At 41.7% G+C, this 21,118-nt stretch overlaps 1 protein-coding gene across 2 annotated transcripts in view; it reads left to right on the plus strand.

The window, feature by feature from the left end:
• Positions 1-21,118, plus strand: part of klhl2 (kelch-like family member 2) — a 116,544-nt gene that overhangs the window by 86,741 nt on the left and 8,685 nt on the right. Inside the window, exons 7-12 of one of the 2 annotated variants that reach the window (XM_085961977.1) lie at positions 11,100-11,216; positions 12,058-12,207; positions 12,796-12,913; positions 16,047-16,244; positions 17,967-18,068; positions 20,147-20,275. In XM_085961977.1, coding sequence (XP_085818103.1) covers positions 11,100-11,216; positions 12,058-12,207; positions 12,796-12,913; positions 16,047-16,244; positions 17,967-18,068; positions 20,147-20,275 — 814 coding nt within the window. The remainder of the gene's footprint in view (positions 1-11,099; positions 11,217-12,057; positions 12,208-12,795; positions 12,914-16,046; positions 16,245-17,966; positions 18,069-20,146; positions 20,276-21,118) is intronic. The other variant, XM_085961982.1, reaches the window with a different exon arrangement.

Here is a 21,118-nt window from a genome sequence, read left to right on the forward strand (position 1 = left end):
TTTCTAATCTACTTTGAGAGTGCAAGAGGTCACTGTGTTGCTTGATGCAGAATTGATGACACTGATTGTGCTTACAGTTAAATTATGGTGAGACTTGGTATAATTTAAATATTTAAATGTTAGTGTGTATAAACTTTTGAATAAATTCTAAAACCTTAGTTTGACTTTTAAACAATAATACCTTAATGCACAACCTAGAGTAATTCCTTTGTACATTAATATTACATACTAAATGAAGTACTGTTGACATTAGTGTAATCATAGATCTTAAGGCTTTGCCAAATAATTCTAAGCAAGTTAATTAATTTGATGCAATTCTTGCTTGCCAAAATCTAAATCTGCATCTTTTGCAATGTATGAATTTTTGTCACATTATTAATTTCATAATAGTGCTGCTTCATGTCCTGATACTATATTTATTAAATTTGCATTATAAAATTTGTGGCTTAAGCAAAAATTATAGTTCAGGTAGTGATCTAATACATCTCTTAGCACCATTGTGGGGTCAGCAAACCTTGTTCTATATCATGATGGATTTTTGTTTAAATTCTATTTTTGCCAAATGTGAGGTCCACTTGGGTCCGGTGAGTGAGCGACAGTATTACAGTTTTGTCTTGCACAGTTGCAGGTGTACATTCAAAGCACTTCCTCTCCTGTCCCCAAACTCTCCTTTTAATTCAATGGAATTTGAGACCAGTGTGAAATGTGTTTGAGGAATCCAGTGGCATAGGCCAACAGCACAAAATACCTCCTTATTTGGCATCAATTAAAACAAAATTGACAACCTCGAATCATAAAATAGCTGGTATGGTAAGTAAAAAAACTGGTGCGTTGGGGATACTCGTCTGAGGTTGGAACTAAAGTCCATTGTTGGTGCAGAGTAGAGGGAGCTTATTCTGCACATAACTACGCTATACTGTCTTTGGAATGCTTGATAGTGGGTTCCCAAAATGGAAAATATTCCATACCCCAGCATTAACATCCCAAAATTTGCAAACTGAAAAAAAAGTGACCAGTTTGCACATGCGTTCTCTTCCTCAATACTGAAACTTAAGGATTCAGGCCTATTTTCACAGGCCTGTTATACTAGCTGATTGCTGAACCTCTGTAACTTTGAAAGATTCAAGCTTTCGTCAACGATGGTAGCTTCCTTCTTTCACATCTATGCTAGGGTGACCATACCTCCGTTTTCTGGGGACAGTCCCTGGATGAGGGACATTGTCCCGGGCAAACAATGTCCCCAAAAGAGTCCCCAGTTCACAAAACTCGTCCTCGAGTGGGCACGGGTTCAAATTGGGAGTCACGTGACCCCGGGCTGCCCTGTGGTCGGCCACTAAAGTGGGCTAGGCTGTGCGGTGGGGCGGTTCCAATTTGTGGGAGGGATGTCAATTGCCTGTTTTCAACCAGTAGAAGGGGTGGACTCAGAGGGACTTTATGCAGAGATTGCGCTCTGTGGCCACAGTGCGCATGCTCCGCAGCTCCCCCCCACTGAATCCCCGGACAGTCCTGTGAACTTTGGTTGAAGAGAAATTGGCCCCGAAGCCAGAATGTCAGAGTATTGGGCTGCTGGGAACTGGACTAATGAGCGATGGCTGGAGCTGGGCCGTGTAGATGCCCCGGGAGCCAGATCAGATCGCGCTCCGCGGCATCAGATGTGTGGGTGAGTGAGGAGGGGGTGGAGCCAGTGACTGCGGCCACAGATACTGTGAACAGCAGCCGCATTATTCAGGTGGAAAGTTCTGCCGCAGCTTTTTGTTTCAATTTGCATCAAAAAACTAAAATTTAGTCTTGCTACACTGCGCAGCCTACATTTTCTGTCCTGGTTACTTTGCTGTGCTCCCACCCTGTGTGTCCCTGGATTTGGTTTAGAAAATATGATCACCCTAATCTATGCTGTAAACTGAGTGACATTTCATAACGTCAACTATGAAATGAGAAAAAGACATTTTGTTCAAGCTTAATTGACCAGTTGCCCTCATTGTCATATTTCTGTGGACCAATTGTACAAAAATCATTGTATTCCAAGCAACCTTTGTTTGTGCTGATCTATACTTATCCTTGTAACCTTTTTATCCTACTAATCAGATATTCATCAAGCTTTTTTTTTATGAACATTAACTGCTTCAGCTGGAAGTCTTTTTCACATTCAGTCTGCGTGGAGCACAAAAACAAAATTCCATCCAACTGTTTGAGGCTGGTTTCCTTCATACACTAAGATCCTCTGGTCCTCTAGAGATTTACTAGAATGGTACCAGGGATGAGCAACTTCAGTTATGTGGAGAGACTAGAGAAGCTGGGATTGTTCTTATGGCAGAGAAGGTTAGGGGGAGATTGAGGCTTTCAAAATTATGAAGGGTTTTGATACGAGTAGATGGGGAGAAACTTTTTCCACTTCCAGGAGGGTCGATAACCAGAGGACACAGATTTAAGATAATTGTCAATAGAACCGGGGGAGGGGAGGGGGCGGAAATGTGAGAAGAATTTCTTTAACACTGGGTTGTTATGATCTGGATTGCACTGTCTGAAAGGGTGGTGGAAGCAGATTCAATATTCACTTTCAAAAGGAAATTGGATAAATACTTGAAAAGGAAAAAATTGTAGGGCTATGGGGAAAGAGCAGGGGAGCGGGAGTAATTGGATAGCTCTTTGAAAGAGCGGACACAGGCATGATGGGCTAAGTGACCACTTGTGCTGTACGATTTTATGATTCTAGTTCTGTATTTTAAGTAAAGTACCCCACATGCATCTACATCATTGATTTCTCTCATCACTTCTAAAACCTGTAACACATCTCTCAATCTTTTCTCCACTGAAAGCAGGCTCAGTCTGAGTCTCTGAATAATTTTGAACTATACAAGTCAACTTTGTGCTTTTCAGTTTGGCTCAATTGGTTGTACTTTCACCTCTGTCAGAAGGTCATGGATTCACTTGAGCCCACAATGGAAACTAACACTTCAGAGCAGTGCGGATAAAGTGCTGCATTATCGGAAGCATTTTATTTTGCAAGAGAACACAAGAGAAATAGGAGTAGGCCTTTCAGCCCTTCGAGCCTGCTCTGCCATTCAATGAGATCATGGCTGATCATCTGCCTCAACTCCATTCATCAAGAGATGAAGTTGATGCGATTTTAACATGTCTCGGGGCATACAGTGGCTCAGTGGATAAATGTGCGTTAGTCACAGTTTAAAAAAACAAATTCCTGGGATGTGGGAATCACGGGCAAGGTCAGCATTTGTTGCCCCTGCCTGGTTGCTCTGAGAAGGGGCTGATGGGCCGCCGCCTTAAACCACTGCAGTCTATGTGGTGAAAGTACTTCCACAATGCTATTGGAGAGTTCCATAATTTTGACCCAGCGACAATGAAGGAGCAGCGATATATGTCCAAATCAAAATGGTGTGTGACTTGGAGGTGATGCTGTTCCCATGCACCAGCTGCCCTTTGTCCTTCTAGGTAGCGGAGGTCGCAGGTTTGAGAGATGTCGCCGAAAAGGCCATAGTGAATTGCTGCAGTGGCTCCTCTAGGTAGTGTACACTGCAGCTGGTGGTGGATGTTTAAGGTGGTGGATGGGGTGCCGATCAAGCAGACTGCTTTGTCCTGGATCGTGTCAAGTTTCTTGAGTTGCAGCTGCACTCATCCAGCACGTGGAGAATATTCCATCACACTTCTGACTTGTGCCTTGTAGGCAGTGGAAAGGCTTTGGTGTGTTAAGAGCAATGTTCCCTTTAAGCCGCATGGCCACGCAACGCTCTGGTAGTCCCGAGCAGCCGGTGAGCCGGCTTTTAAATGGAAAAACCGAGCATGCGTGGAATTTTGAATGGGCAGCGCCGTGTAGCCCAAAACAAATTAAGAGGGAACATTAGTTGAGATGAGCCACTCGCCACAGAATACCCAGGCCTGTGACCTGCTCCAGTAGCCATGACATTTATGTGGTTGGTTCAGTTAAGTTTCTGGTCAATAGTGACCCCCTGGATGTTGATAGTGGGGGATTTGACAATTGTAATGCCTTTGATTGTCATGGGGAGGTGGTTAGGCTCTCTTGTTGGAGATGGTCATTGTCTGGCACTTGTGTGGTCTGTAGACTCTGGAACAGTTCCCATGGATTGGAGGGTAGCTAATGTAACCCCACTATTTAAAAAAAGGTGGTAGAGAAAAAAATGGGGAATTATAGACCGGTAAGCCTGACCTCGGTAGTGGGGAAAATGCTAGAGTCCATTATAAAAGATGTAATAGCAGAGCACTTGGAAAACAGTGACAGGATCAGACAAAGTCAACATGGATTTACAAAAGGTAAATCATGCTGGACTAATCAGGAATTTTTTGAGGATGTAACTGGTAGAATAGATAAGGGAGAACCAGTGGATGTGGTTTATTTGGACTTTCAGAAGGCTTTCGATAAGGTCCCGCATAAGAGACTAGTGTGCAAAGTTAAAGCACATGGGATTGGGGGTAAGGTACTGACTTGGATAGAAAACTGGTTGGCAGACAGGAAGCAAAGAGTTGGAATAAACGGGTCTTTTTCCGAGTGGAAGGCAGTGACTAGTGGGGTACTGCAGGGATCGGTGCTAGGACCCCAGTTATTCACAATATATATTAATGATCTAGACGAGGGAACTAGATGTAATCTCTCCAAGTTTGCAGAGGACACAAAGCTGGGTGGGCGTGTGTGCTGTGAGGAGGATGTAGAGAAACTCCAGTACGATTTGGACAGGTTGGGCGATTGGGCAGATGCAGTATAATGTGGATAAAAGCGAGGTTATCCACTTTGGTGGCAAAAACAGGAAGGCAGATTATTATCTGAACGGCAATAGATTGGGAAAAGGGTAAGTGCAACAAGACCTGGGTGTCCTTGTGCACCAGTCGCTGAAGGTAAGCATGCAGGTGCAGCAGGCGGTTAAGAAGGCAAATGGCATGCTGGCCTTCGTAGCGAGAGGATTCGAGTACAGGAGCAAGGATGTCTTGCTGCAGTTGTACAGGGCCTTGGTGAGACCACACCTTGTGTATTGTGTGCAGTTTTGGTCGCCTTACCTGAGGAAGGATGTTCTTGCCATGAAGGGAGTGCAGCGAAGATTCACTAGACTGATACCTGGGATGGCAGGAATGACGTATGAAGAGAGATTGGGTCGATTAGGCTTATAGTCACTAGAGTTTAGAAGAATGAGAGGGGATGTCATTGAAACTTTTAAAATTCTAACCGGACTAGACAGACTAGATGCAGGAAGACTGTTCCCGATGGTAGGGGAGTCCAGAACCAGGGGTCACAGTCTAAGGATAAAGGGTAAGCCATTTAGGACTGAGATGAGGAGGAATTTCTTCACCCAGAGAGTGGTGAACCTGTGGAATTCTCTACCACAGAAGACAGTTGAGGCCAATTCATTAAATATATTCAAGAAGGAGTTAGATATATTTCTTAAGGCTAAGGGGATCAAGGGATATGGGGAGAAAGCAGGGACAGGGTACTGAATTTGGATGATCAGCCATGATCTCATTGAATGGCGGAGCAGGCTCGCGGGGCCGAATGGCCTACTCCTGCTCCTATCTTCTATGTTTCACAGCTGATATGGAGCAGAGGCCCTGGTCTGCTTGTTTAGTTGAATGTAAAAATCCTCTGACACTATTCAGAGAAGAGTTCTGGTGTCCTGGCCAACATTTGTCCCTCAAACAATACAATATGAGCAGATGAACTGGTTATTTATCTACTTTAGTGTTTGTGGGTCCTTGCTTTGTTAAAATTGTCTGTCATGTTTGCCTACATAATAACAATATCTGCACTTAAGAGTAATTCATTAGCTGTACAGTGCTTTAAGATATCCTGTTCCTCTGACTGACTCTGGCTTCTTGTGCAGCCCTCTCTTCCATGCTTTCTGCTGCCTAGGCCCCAGACTCTTGAATTCTCCCCCTAAACCCCTATGTGCCTTCAACTCCCTCTCCTCCTTAAAAACCCAATTCTTTGACTTATCTTTTGGTCATCACTCCTAATCTCCTCTTCATCTTTGGCCAAGTGTCCATTTTTATCCTGTAGATGTGAAAGAACTTTTGTCACTGGACAGAAATCATTTGTTCAGCTGACCCCCCTTCTTGCACACCCAGCTGAACCCAGTTTCTCTCCCCTCTCACCACATGCTCTCTCCAAGCTCATCTCATTACTAAGACTCACCTCCTTCCTCAACATCATTCCCGATAAACAGCTGACCACACAACTTCCTTCCTGGCCTCCATGTTAGCTGACATTGTAAATAGCTCCTCAAGCAGCATCCATTTCCCCTACCCCACCACTCCCTTCAAAATCATTGCCATCACACCCCTTCTCGAAATAAAACCACCCTTGACATCTCTGTCCTTGGAAACTACCACCCATAATCAACCTCTCTTTCCTCTTGGGGGCCTTGAATGAGTTATCACCTTTCAGATTCACGTTCAACTCTTTCATAACTCATGATTTGAACAATTGTAATCAGGCTTCTGCCCCTCACACAACATGGAAAGGACCATAATCAAAGTCATAAATTACATTTGCTGTGGTGCATTATTAATCTGCAGCCTTTGACATAATTGACCACACCATTATCCTGCAATGCCTCTCCTCTGTTGTCTAGCTTGGTGGGACTCCTCTCGCTTGGTTCCACTTTTAACTATCCGATTATAGACAAGATTATCTTTAGCAGTGTCCCATCCCTTCGCCATCATCTGAAGTCCTCCAAGGATCCATCCTTGGCCTTCTCTTTCGTATCTACATGCTGTAATGTCCTCCATCTAAATATTGGAATGACTGAAGCCATCATCTTTGAACCCCTGCATAAATTTTGTACACTCACCACTGACTCCATTCCCTTTCCCAGCCACTGTCTCGGGTTGAACCAACCTGTTATCAACCGGAGCGTCTTATTCAACCCCAAGCTGAGCTTTCAAACCCATATCCTCTCCATCATAAAGACGGCCTACTTCCATCTTGATAGCATCCATCTGCCTCTTCTACCTCAGCTCATCTGTCACTGGAACCTTTGTTATGCCTTTATCACCCCCAGAATCAGCTATTCCCATCCTCCACTAGCCGTAAACTTCAGCTGCCTGTATCTTGCCACGCATCAAGTCATGTGTGCCCATCACCCTTGTCCTTGCTGACCTACATTAGTTTCAGGTCCCTCAATGCCTCAAACTTAAAATTCTCATCCTTTGTGTATAAAATCCCTCCATGGCCTCAACCTTCCATGCCCCCCCCATCTCTAACATCCTTTAGCAATATAAACTCCTTCTCTTCCCCTACCCCCAAACACACTGTTCCTCTCTCTGACTCTGGCTTCTTGTGCAGCCCTCCCTCCCATGCTTTTTGCTGCCTAGGACCCAGACTCTTGAATTCTCCCCCTAAACTCCTCTGTGCCTTCACCTCCCTCTCCTCCTCAAAAACCCAATTCTTTGACTTATCTTTTGGTCAGCACTCCTAATCTCCTCTTCATCTTTGGCCAAGTGTCCATTTTTATTTTCTTGTGTCTCTGTGAAGCACCTTGGGACATTATTCTATATTAAAGGGACTATATAAATGCAAGTTCTTATATAGGAATGGGAGTAGACCATTCAGCCCTTCGAGCCTGTTCTGTTATTCAACTAGATCATGGCTGATCTGTGTACCTCCTTCATTTACTCACCGTTTCTCTATATTTCTTGATATGCTTAGTTAACAACCTATTGATCTCAGTCTTGAAAATTTCAATTGATCCAGCATCCACAGCCTTTTGGGGCAAAGCGTTCCAAATTTCTACTACTGTTTGTGTGAAAAGATTCTTCCTGATTTGACTCCTAACTGGCCTAGCTCTAATTTTAAGATTATGCCCCTTGTTCTGGAACTCCTGCCAGAGGAAATAGTTTCTCTCTATCTATACTATTGAATCCCTTTATCATTTGAAATACTTTGATTATATCACCCCTCAACCTTCTAAACGGAAGAATACAAACCAAGTTTATGCAAACTGTTCTCCTAATTTAATCCTTTATGCCCTGGTATAATTCTGGTGAATCTGTGCTATACCCTGTATATCCTTCCTGAGGTGCAGCGTCCAAAACTGAACACAGTACTCAAGATGGGGTCTGACCCAAGGCTCAGTACAACTGAAGCATCACTTCCTCACTTTTGTATTCCAGCTCCCTTGCGATAAAGGCCAAGATTCCATTAGCCTGTTTGATTACTTTTTTCTACCTGTGCACAAGCTTTTAGTTAATTGTGTACATGGACACCTAAATCACTTTGTTCCTCCACAGCTCCTAATCTCTCATCATTAAGAAAAAGTGGAGTATCTACAGGAGACTTTGGTTTATCCGGAGGTTATATGTCCGGAATACTCGATCTAATGGCAAAAATCAGGAGCCGTTTTCTATAAGTTTTTTTAGTTCTCGTTGCTTTTTTTTCCCCAGTCAGGCACTGCAAGGTCTGTAGCTATAGCAACAGCTTCAGCTAGAGACGCTTGCAGCTGCAGCCGACTGTTTTGAACAGGGTTTGTTGATTCACACGGAGCTTTTCAGTTCCGTATCTCTCAACATTAACGCTAGTATGTCCGGCACTTTTGATGGTACGGCACCAGCTCGGTCCCGTCAGTGCCGGATATCAGAGTTTTCTGTACCATGGTTTTCCCTACTCACTTAGTCTGTCTATGTCTCTTTGTAACTTCTTGCTCCCGTCTATACAACTTGCTATGCCTCCTAATTTAATATCATCTGCAAACTTGGATATACAACTCTTTATTCCTTTATCCACGGTGTTGGACTGGGGTGGACAAATGTAAGAAGTCACACAACACCAGGTTATAGTCCAACAGTTTTATTTGAAATCGCAAGCTTTCGGAGCGCTGCTCCTTCGTCAGGTGAAGTGGAGAGATGCCTATAGACACAGATTATATAGTCAGAGAATAATACCAGATGATTACAAGTAATCTTTCTAACTGTTAGAAAGATTACCTGTAATCATCTGGCATTATTCTCTGACTATATAATCTGTGTCTTTATGCATCTCTCCACTTCACCTGACGAAGGAGCAGCGCTCCGAAAGCTTGCGATTTCAAATAAAACTGTTGGACTATAACCTGGTGTTGTGTGATTCCTTTATCCAAGTCATTAATACATATATAGTGAAAAGCAGAGGCCCCAGTACAGATCCCTGGAAATGACACTCACCAGATCCTGCCAATCAGGGAACATTCCCTTTATCCTTATTCTCTCCTACCTCACAACCAATTATCAATCACTGTTGCACATTGCCTCCAATTCTGTGCACTTAGATCATATAAATGTAAGTTCTTTTTCTCTTCCCTGGACTTTTTGAACACATGAATGTAGGGTGCCAAAAACTGCACAACATCCCATCCATGACCTCACCAGTGATCTGTTTTGACTTTAATCAAATGTTCCTGAGACCTACAATCACATGTGCAAGTTCCAGGTTTTCTTTTCCCATGTGTTACCTTACTTTACCTACTTTAAAATATGGCTGCTGTTTATTAGCCATTGCCTAGTTGGTCTAAAATCGTTTGATTGCTATTGCTTTTTCTGAACTTGCCACTTGGCTTAGTATCAACAAATTCTGTAACACTGCAAAATAACAATGCAATCAGCTGTGAATAACTGTTTACCCAATGAGCCATTGAATGTGTTGAGACTTTTTTTAATTGAAAAAAACTCACCATTGCATGTTAGTTATTTCAATAAAAAGAATGATATGAGTGTGAGTTTACAAAGCTGCAACTTAATTGATGAGTTCTGATGAGAACTTAAATCTGACCCAGTCAGTAAATTGCAGCGATCTAATTTTCTGAAGATATATATTGCTATCTCTATCGCACTCCATCTGTGTTCCTTGCACTCTGTCTCTCGTGCGCATGCTCTCTATCTTTCATTCAATATTCATTTTTGGTGGATTTGGAGATTATTTTATTGTTTCTGGACTGTTCTGGTGTCTATAGGCAGTGTTGTGTGCTCAGAGATGGGTGTTTGTTTTCACTGTGGGTTTCTGACACATTTTCAAACTGGAGCCTGCAGGTTAATCCCAGAAGGTCATTTGATTTGTGTCCATCCAGGGCTGAGCAGTGTCTCGAGGTTGCTGTATTCTGTATTTTTTTTCTGTACTCTTGACTTCAGCTGATTTCAGCCTCCTGCTAAAATCTTAAGAACCCGACAAGGCTGGTGACGTGGAGGCCCTGCAATCTTAACAGCAGGGCCTCATTACCATATTGTAAGGCGGTCTCCCGCCCGGCAGCCGGTCAAACGGACAGCCTGGCTGGCGGATGGGAGGGAACACTAGCTACAGGAGGCTGCAGCCAGGGATCCTTGAAGATGGTCCCCAGCACTGGGAAGGGAGCATCAGCTCTGGGAGGCAATCGGGAGGGCTGTGGGGAAGGGGGAGGTCGGCGATCGGGGGTGGGGGGGTGTTGAGGGGGTAGGCTGGAGATCGGGACTGAGGGAGGCCGAAAGCTTTCTTGAGATGCCTGAGGGGAGCCTGGCCCACCAGGAGAGCTATAAAAGCCACTTCGCTTGGGGAGCCGGTTGCTCTCACTTTGGATCAGCTGCCAGGAATCCCATGGGGTCAGGCCTCCCCCATTAGCTTACTATTAAATTTAAGTCACGGCACCAATAATGTCCTCTGCTGTGACTTTGGTATGTTAATTAGGCCCCGTCTGTGGGCGCCTCGCCCATGGCCTGATTTCTACACTTTAAAATTTAAACGGGCGGGAATGGGATCGGGTTGCCCTATCCTGATATTTTAACCCTTCCCACGACCCCCCCCCCCCCCATCTATCTGGATAGGGGGGAGGGGGTGAAGACACAAAGTGCTTATTAAAATCAAGGCCTTTATTTCTGTTGTTATTTGTGATTTATGCTAATAAATGTTTTCTACAGCAATGGCATTGTCTTCAGTTGGGTACTTACTTTTAGAGTTAGGATGGGGGTTTGTGTTCCCGAGTGTTAGTTTTTCCCCAAAGGGTTCCCCCACAGGAAAGTTTGAAACCCACTGACCTGAGATAATCTGTAATGGGTTACAGAGATGTGCATTGCATGGTATATAAAACAATTGGACAAAAGGCTGTACAGTCATAGAAACTCCTCATTAATTCAATCAGGTTTTTGAAGCAGCCATCTCCTGGGTAAAGCACGATAAGGAACCCCGGCAGGAGCACATGGCACGACTGATGGAACACGTGCGGTTACCTCTTCTTACACGTGAATACTTGGTGCAGGTAACATTACCGTACTGAAGTTAAATCATGGCCTGGAAGGGTCAAATCATTGTAGATATAGTTTTTAAAAGTAACAGAAAATTATGGCCACAGATTTTTTTTTAAAAAGTATGAGCCTTTTAAAAAAAAATCTTTTGCTTTATCTTGGACTTGTGGAGATGAACCATTTTATCCTTTCTCCCACATCTACCAACTTCCAAATGGAGCTGGCTCAGCCATGGTAGTGCAGGACATCAGCGTATTTATGAGCTGTGACAGAGAGAGGAAATATGTTCTCTGGGAAAACTAAAATCAAATAAGCAAGTCAGCCTCTGCTGCACTTGTGCACTTTCTAATAGAAAGTCAGTGCACCTTGTTGGAGTCTGAGCAACAGGACCACAGTCCTGGCTTTAAATGGGGAATGGTATATGCGATGGAAGCTAGAAAGGTAGAGACTTTGTAACTTGGAAATTTGAGGTGGGGTAATAGAGCTGACTGGTTAATACTGCAGGGATTGTAGTGGGGGATGCAAGCATCATTCATAGACCAGTATTATACCTGTTTGGTTTAACTTACTGTAACTGTAACTCAGTAACTGGTAAGTCACAATTTCAGACATCGCCTAGAAAATAACCGTAAAGTTAGAGAAAAAAAAAATAATTTGGATTTATATAAGCGTTAAACAGCTGGCAGATTTAACAACTATAATGGCCAAAATTATAATGTTGGTTTTATCAGATATGATCTGGTTTATTGACAATTATCTTTATCTGATAAAGGAGAAAAAACTTTTGAAAGTAATGTGCTAAATTTGATTAAACACTTACTTACGGCATTCACTGCTATTGATTTTATTTAACAGAGAGTAGAAGAGGAGGCACTGGTCAAAAATAGTAATGCATGCAAAGATTACCTCATTGAAGCTATGAAGTATCATTTGCTTCCTGCTGATCAACGTGCATTGATGAAAACAACCAGAACAAGATTAAGAACTCCAGTCAGTCTTCCGAAGGTATGAGATTCTCCGTATATCGTTATAGTTGTGCAATCAAACACATCAGTTATTGCCACATCCACACTACTCTGATCAGATTTCGTAACATCCTTGCTTCCAACTCCCTTTTAATTTACTCCAGCTGTAAGTGTGTCAGCCAAATATCATCCTCTTTGAGTTTCATACACAGGAACTATCTAGGAGTGAATCAAATCATAATACTGTAGATTGCCTGATTGGCTAAATTGATGATATAACTGCTTGCATCTTCTATTACAGAAAGCCATATAAATTTTTGTGACAAAATCAGGGCAGGATATTAAGGCAAGTTTCATTAATAACCATTTAGACTACATATCAAAATAATGTAACATATTGTGTTTTCCTCATTCTAACAATTGACAGAGAATTTTTTTTCTCTTTTTCCCTCCTTTGCTTTTTGAATAACTGCATGAGTTTAGCTGAGGGAAGAGCACATTTTCACAGTATGGGTGTATTGGATCTTAGTTTTTTTTCCTTACAAAAGTAATATAATGAAGCTAATAATTTCTTCTACAGCTTAAGAGATAATGCAGAACTTTAACTGAACACCACTTCAAATTTCAGGTGCTGGTAGTGGTTGGTGGCCAGGCGCCAAAAGCTATCCGTAGTGTGGAGTGTTATGATTTTGCAGAGGAACGTTGGTACCAAGTTGCTGAACTTCCCTCTCGGAGGTGCAGAGCAGGTAGACAAGCGTTGATTGATACTTGGCTTTGAATGATCTTGCCTTCAGATATAAAATGTTTCTAATGATGCCCCTGAAAATCCATCTCGCTGACCAAGCTTTTGGCCACCTGTCCCAATATCTTTGTGGCTCGGTGTCAAATTTTGTCCGATAATGCTCCTGTGAAGCAACTTGGGATGTTTTTACGATGTTAAAGGCGCTTTATAAATGCAAGTTGTTGTTGTATTCTGAGAAACTGAATTATCTTTGGTTTTTAGGCTAAGAATGCTTTGAAGCAAGATTTTTATGTACCAAGACTTGCAAATAACTGCCACAGTACTACTCTAGAAAGGAAGAATTTGTATTTATATGATGCCGTATCACTGTTTTTCAAACATTCCAAAGTGCTTCACATACAGGCAGTTATTGTGGTATATGGAAGCTGTTTTGCACATAGCAAGCTCCCTGCAAACGGAAAGCGATGAATGACCAGTTAATTGACTTTTGATGGTGGTAATTGAGGGACGAATGTTGCTCAGGATACCAGGAGGTCTGTCCCTCTTTGAATAGTCTTTAAAATCCAACTGAACTACCAGAACAAGACGGAGTTTCAGTTAAACATCTCATAAAACATTAGAAGGAGGGCACCTCTAATAATGCAACACTCCCTCAGTACTGAACTGAAATATCAGCCTAGATTATGTGCTCAAGTTCTTGAGTGGAGCTCAAACCCACAACCTCATTATTTGGAGCTGAGAATGGTACTCGGAGCCAAGTCTTAAGGCACATTATAGAGGGAGCTTAACTCTGCATTGGACTCATGGTATAACTGTCCTGGGAGTGCTTGATGCTGATAAGCACAAAAAGCTCACAAAACCCCTAAAGTTTTCCTAATAGTTTTCTGATTGGGGTCATATAGCTAAAACCAAATTAAAATTATTAACATAATAATGGAAGCTTCAGTCATATAGCATAGTTGTGTTTTCGTTATAAGCCTTGTTCACCCAGCAATAAATCATGGATGTGCTGCATTCATTCTCTCATTTTACTATGTTAAAATGACTACATTTAGCTAGGTAAATGTGCTGCTTACATGGCTTCATTGTTTCCATTTAGTTTTACCAATTCATAATTTAATTTTGGAATAGCAAGATATTGCCATAGATTTATGGGCCATAGCCTGATCATGCCTCCATCAGAGAGGCTGTGTATAAATATATTGACTTGATTTCAAAATTGATGTAACTTCAAAGAGGAAAAATAATTTACATGTGTCTGCATTAAATAGCCCTGAAGTTGTCAGTCATGGCTTAGTGATGGCACCTTCTGAGCCAGAAGGTTGTGGGTTCAAGTCCCACTCCAGAAACTTGAGAACAAAATCTAGGTTGACACTCCAGTGCAGTACTGAGGGAGTGCTGCATTGTCGGCTGTGCCGTCTTTTGGATGAAATGCTAAACTGAGTCCCCGTCTGCCCCCTCAGATGCATGTAAAAGATCCCATGGCATTATTTCAAAGAAGAGCAGGGGCTTCCTGGCCAATATTTCTTCCTCAACTAACATCATTAAAACAGATTATCTGGTCATCATCTTATTGCTGTTTGTGGGACCTTGCAGTGCACAAAATTAGCTGCCGTGTTTCATGCATTACAACGGTGGCTACACTTCAAAAATACTTAATTGGCTTTAAAGTGCTTTTAGGACAACCTGAAGTTGTGAAAGGCGCTATGTAATTTCTTGACTTTGGTTAGAAGAAACAAGCCCCCCAGAATTGTGTTCACATGTGGATGATGTCTTCACATTAAATGAATGCTCCAGGATAAGACCCTTCGATGACCTTCTCCTGGAGAATATATGGGAAAAATACTGAATATATCTAATTTTTTTTTTAATTCTGTGGTGGCAAATCTTGCCATGTGATGGAGTGGTTCCTGCTTATGATGCAGTAAGTTTGGGTGTGGGGGGAAGCATTGTTGAAAAGTAGCGCTAAGTGAACAAACACGGGCCCAGATCTTGCTCGAGAGTACCCTGTTAGACTTTTTCCATCACGAGTCAGCTCAAAAATAGTTTTGCACTAGATGTGTGAGCTGTTAACGGTCAACGGGGTATTTGGGACCTCGGTGAATGACTGGACCAACAGTCTATCTCCTTAACCAAAGAGATCTAAAGATTGAGAAAGAAACTGAGGAATGATGGAGAAGGAAATGGGGTGAATTAGAGTCAAATCAGGTACAGAAAGAGAAACAAAGATTGGATTATGAGAGAAAGAAAGAGACCGAAAGGAAAAGTCAGAAAAAAATTAAATTTTAATGAGACTGCACAGTGTCAATTTTTCCCTTTCTGGGCCAGAGCGGTTGAGTGGCATTGCAGGAACATAAATCTCGTCATGAAAGAGGTACTTGTGCTGTTAAGTACCAGCCCTAACTTTCCAGGTGAGTTTATTTAGTAAGCAGCTGTTTTCACGAGGCTAATGGTGGAGCAGTGCAAATCGCCCAGCAATTTGTGGTGATTCACAACTCCTGGGGTATCTCTTCCTCACCGCAAATTGTTGGACGATTTAAACATTAATAATTGTGCATTTAACTCGCCATTATTTTGCCAGCAAATTCTGGCCCATTATGTTTCCAGGCTAGACCTTTGAAAGAAATAGGCGTGGGAATATGCTTAGAAAGGGAGATCTATCCTGGAGTATTCCTTTTAATGCACGCTGTTCTTGATTTTTCGGCTCAAGTTAGTCAGATTTCCAATACTTCTGAGGCTTTTTTATCTACAATGCAAAATGGTTATTTATACCACAAATACACTTAATGTGATAGACTAATGAAATAGGAAGCCAACACTTGTCTCTGTAACTTTGTATTTTGTAAACAAAAGGTTACAGAATGACATGAAATGATGTCGAAGTTGGTTGTCCTTCCCAGTCCACCTACACCACATGTTCCGCACCATAACAAGGTTTTTTTGTTCTGTGCCAGTAATGTTTGTACAAAGGACGATTAAGAAAATAATTAAATGAAACTGTACAGAGTGTAATGTTTTGATACAGCCCTTCATATAAGACTGTGAAGAGCCTGTTGATCTACAAAGAAGTGCAGATTTTGCAGTGTATTTATCATCGAAGAGTTGAATTACATTTTCATCCTTCCTTGTCCTTGCAGGTGTGATGTATATGGGTGGGTTGGTTTATGCTGTTGGAGGTTTTAATGGCTCATTAAGAGTGAGAACGGTTGATTCATATGATCCAGTGAAAGACCAGTGGTTGAGCAATGCTAACATGCAGGACAGGCGGAGCACTCTGGGAGCTGCAGTACTGAACGGATTGCTATATGCAGTGGGAGGATTTGACGGAAGTACAGGTATGCCCAAGTTTTGAATGCTGGTCTTCCTTGTTGTCATGCAATGCATTATTGGGCTAGGATAAATGCATTCTCAACATTATTTGTAGTTTGAAAGCTTATTAGTAAAGATCCTGAGTGTTTTTTTAATTAAAGATCATGGTTCCTGTGCTCATTTCTGTCCAGAAGATTTAATTGCAAACTCTGATCCTAATTGTGAAACATTTAGATCAACACACAGCACTCCCAAATTTTTGTGAAGATTTTCAAAAAAACAAAATCAAATATATTCGATGTAAATAGAGTACTCGCACTATGTATTGGTGGTACTATTCATTGTCAATCTAAATAATTCACTTTTATGTTGCTATATTTAAAATGCATCCTTAGTGAGGTATTAAAAGGCTCGTTAACAAGCTGACTGTCCACTTGTCTCTATCAGTTAAGAATTCTAAATAACTTGCCTACGTTTTGCAAGTTGTTTCTTTGCTTATCTGTGTATAAATTGTTCAGAATAGTTTCTGATATTGAATGTTGGGTATTTTAGTAATTTCCAATAAATTTAAAATGATAACTTACTAAAATAGTGTGATGATTAGTAATGGGGAGTGTTGTGATATCACAGTAGTACCAGCTGTATGACAGCATCTATTGATATACCCACTGTAGACCTATTGAGGAAAGAGCTGGAAAAGAATAGATCTTGGGGTAGGGGGTGGTTTAAAAGAAAAGTAATGGTGATGGCACAAAATGAGAGAGAGAGACTAGGAAGCAAGTCAGAGAAACCGAAATTAGGTAGAAAGTAAGCAACAGTGTGAAATGGAAAAAATATGCACATTATAAACAGGAAAAGATAAAGGTAACTAAAGAGAGAATAAAAACAGACTCCGATGATGCAATGTTTCCTCTAATTTTTTTGTGCGGTCCCTTTAAATTTGTTGCACATGTGCAGTATCTCTTCCCGCGGCAGCAGCTTGTGAGCGGCTTGCATGGGACCTCCCAATTGATGCACAGCCCTGCACCTTAAGGTGAATGTTGCTCGGATGGTAAATTTTCTTCCAGCCTAAAACTGAGCCACACAAACCAGAAAGGTCCCTGGATTGTGCTGAATTAACTTTTCTCAGATGGCCTCTGTGCCTCTGGGCTGGGAAAGGGGGAGTTGGTCTGAGTTTCTCCTAGAACGTGCATGAATGTGAATGTCCGATAGACAAGATTGGGCTTCACTCTGATACCCTCAAATAGCCTGCTGATACTCACTTTCTAGGCTTACACATGAAGAATAGCCACTAGGTGAAGTACTGGAGGGCTGCTGTGCCCCTAGAACTGTAACCCAATGTATGTTGATACCTTCAAAAGAAGCGAGGACGAAAAGGGAAATAAAATTAAGAAAAAAGAGAAATGAGGTAAAGGGTAAGTTGAGCATTAAAATGATATGAAATATCACATTCGTGACCTAGTTGGGTTTTTTTGACAATCCAGAAGTTTTCATTATTTTTTGCTGCTAGCCCAAAAATACCAAGACTTATTGAATTGAACTTCACAACTTGCCGTGCAGGGATTATGAACTCCGAACCTCTGGGTTGCTAGTCCAGTACCGTAACCACTAGGCTGCCAGTTCAGATGCAGATTTGTATTCGTTGTATGAATTTCTATAACAGCGTGTCAATCAACAACAGATATAATCATATTCAACCAATGTATTTTTAAGCTGTAAGCATGTATAGCTGTTGCTGTCTTTTACAGGTTTATCATCTGTAGAGGTGTACAATGTCAAAGCGAATGAGTGGTTTCATGTAGCCCCAATGAACACCAGAAGGAGTAGTGTTGGTGTGGGTGTTGTAGGAGGTGAGTTCTGCTGAACCAACTGTCCTGTGCAATAAATTGAAAAACTGTCCTACATGTCCTTTCATGTTTCACCACTTTAAATTAGTGGAGGATAATGATTAACAGAGGTCAGTGAATTGATGTTGCCATGTTTTTATAACCAATGAGATTATTAATTATAGTTGTCTGGCTGCCAGTTATAAAAAGTATGTTTTTATAACTGGCAGCCAGACAACTATAATTAATAATCTCATTGGTTATAAAAACATACTAAACACTGGTACCAGGTAGCTATACTTTGTATTTCTTTTAAACGTTAAACTTTGCAGATCCCACTGCAACTTAATTGTTCACCCCAAGGCTAAACTACAAGTGGTTAGTAATTTCTGTGTCATGGGAATGTTTAATTCACTTGCATGGTTAATGATCTGCAACGTTGGAATTTGTCATTATAATAGGACTTTTGTTTTGTGTCTGTGTTCTATACTATAAGCAGGTATTTTGTATTCCATTTCCTGTTGCTGCTGAAATGGGTTACAAGGACTATTAGTAACACTCTTAGGTTTTAGGATGCATTCTGAAAAACAGGAGATACCTTTACAGCCACCCAATTAACAGTCTCATAAGTTCTTGAACTGTTTGTCAATGCTGCTTTGTGTTTTAAAATTTTTTTTATTCTCTTCCTTTTTTTCCCTCTACCTCCGCTCCTAATGGGCAAAGGATAATATACTGTTTGTCCATAATCTATGAAGTCAAAAATATTTTAATTCAAATTTATTATGGGGAAGACTTATGCTGCAATCAACTTTATTCCGATGTAGAGCTTTTATTCCTTGCCGCGGTACAGTTCTACATTCATTGGACACCTTATCTCATTAAGTCGCCATTCTTTATGCGTGAACCTTGATATTGTTAGCAGGGGATTTCTGCTGAACCTGATCCTGACCTCCACATGTGAGGGCCTCCAGCAAGGGTAACTGGGTAGCAATCGGAGTGGGCACCCTGAACAGTCTTTACTCCTTAACGGAGAAGTGCTGAAGTCAGCCATAGCGCCCCATCACCACATTGGCTGAGATCAGCGAACTCGGCACAGACTGGGATCGAGCCTGTACTCTTCCTGGTCTGTCTGGCTCTGGTACTCACTGCCTGAATAAGCTAAGCAATTGGGGCAAATGTCAAATATAGAATAACAGAAAATGCTGGAAACACTCCGCAGGTCAGGCAGCATCGAGGAGAAAGAAACCGAGTCAACGTTTTGGGTCGAGGACCCTTCGTCAGAACTGGAAAAAGTTAGAGAATAGAGATTTTTAAGCAGGGGCAGGGAGGAGGGGAGGAAAGAACAAAGGGAAGGTCTGTGATGGGCTGGAAGGCAGGAGAGATTGACTGACAAAAGGGATGATGGTGCAAGGCAAAAAGAGGTAATAGGACAAGTTAAGAGACAAAAGATGACTCTGGATGAGGTGTGAATGGCACTGGCAGAATCATCAACAGCTACCATGTGAGAAAACAAGGGGGGGGGGAAAAAATATAGGGACCGAGGTTATGATCTGAAATTGCTGAACTCGATGTTGAGTCTAGAAGGCTGTAAAGTGCCTAATCAAAAAGATGAGGTGCTGTTCCTCGAGCTTACATTGAGCTTCGTTTGAACAGTGTAAGAGGCCGAGGAGATCAGAGTGGGAGTGGAGCGGAGAATTAAAGTGACAGGCGACCGGAAGCTCGGGGTCACGCTTACGAAACGTTGACAGTTTCTTTCTCCTCGATGCTGCCTGACCTGCTGAGTGTTTCCAGCATTTTCTGTTGTTATTTCAGATTTCTGGCATCCACAGTATTTTGCTATTGTCAAATATAGAGCTTTCACAAAGGGTGTTTTATCTCTTACTTTCTGCAAAATAGCAAGTTTGTCAGAATTAATATTAAATGTGATCTATGAATATTCAATATCTTGGAAGATAATCCTCATTCCCATCCAGAAAGAAAACCTGTGAACCTTGTTTTCCCAATTATGGTGTTTAGTGCAGATCCGTCCTTCAGATCTATGCAAAAGATCTTGTTAATATACATGTAGTCATTTAAACAAATCTTTTGTATGTTTTTGCTAGGTGTGCTGTATGCCGTTGGTGGCTATGATGGAGCATCACGACAATGTCTTAGCTCTGTAGAGGCCTACAACTCGGCCAAAAATGAATGGACCTACATTGCTGAAATGAGCACGCGTCGCAGTGGAGCAGGTTGGAAAATACAGACTACACTTAGCTTTGAATACTTGAAGGGGAAAAATTTACAGGGCTATGGGGAAAGAGCAGGGGAGGGGGGACTAATTGGATAGCTCTTTCAAAGAGCAGGCATGATGGGCCGAATGGCGGCCTCCTGCACTGTATCATTCTATGAAAGGCAGCAATATGTCCCATTATTGATATTTAACGTCTGTAGCAAATAAATTATAAAAGTATCTTAACATTCATTAATTTCTGAATTATCTGCGAATAATAATCATGAGGAAAGATTTTCTTTGTGCTATTTTTAGTGAAATTGTAAACAAACTCTTTATAAACACGGTTACATTTTTGCTGCAAATGTTACACAGGAAATGTCTTTATCTTCATTTTTAAATGGTAACCATTGTATGTTCCTAAAAGAGAAATTGTACATCTTTTTTCTGAGATTTATTTATCTTTGAATGCAGTTGATATTTCAGTGCAGTGCTGAGGGAGTGCTACACTGAGGTGCCGTATTTCAGATGAGACGTTAAACCGAGGCCGTGTCTACCCTCTCGGGTGGATGTAAATGATCCCATGGCACTATTTGAAGAAGAGCTGGAGAGTTCTCCCGGTGTTCTGGCCAATATTAATTCCTCAACCAACATCACTTGACATATTATTTGGTCATTTATCGGCCAATATTAATTCCTCAACCAACATCACTTGACATATTATTTGGTCATTTATCTCATTGCTGTTTGTGGGACCTTGCTGTCTGCAAATTGGCTGCCACAATTCCCTAGATTAAACAGTGAATACACTTAAAGTAATTCATTGGTTGTGAAGCACTTTGGGATGTTCTGAGATCATGAA

Source organism: Somniosus microcephalus, chromosome 2 (genome assembly GCF_052327205.1).
Source record: "Somniosus microcephalus isolate GS21.2 chromosome 2, FLI_Smic_1.0, whole genome shotgun sequence".
Lineage (NCBI taxonomy): Eukaryota > Metazoa > Chordata > Chondrichthyes > Squaliformes > Somniosidae > Somniosus > Somniosus microcephalus.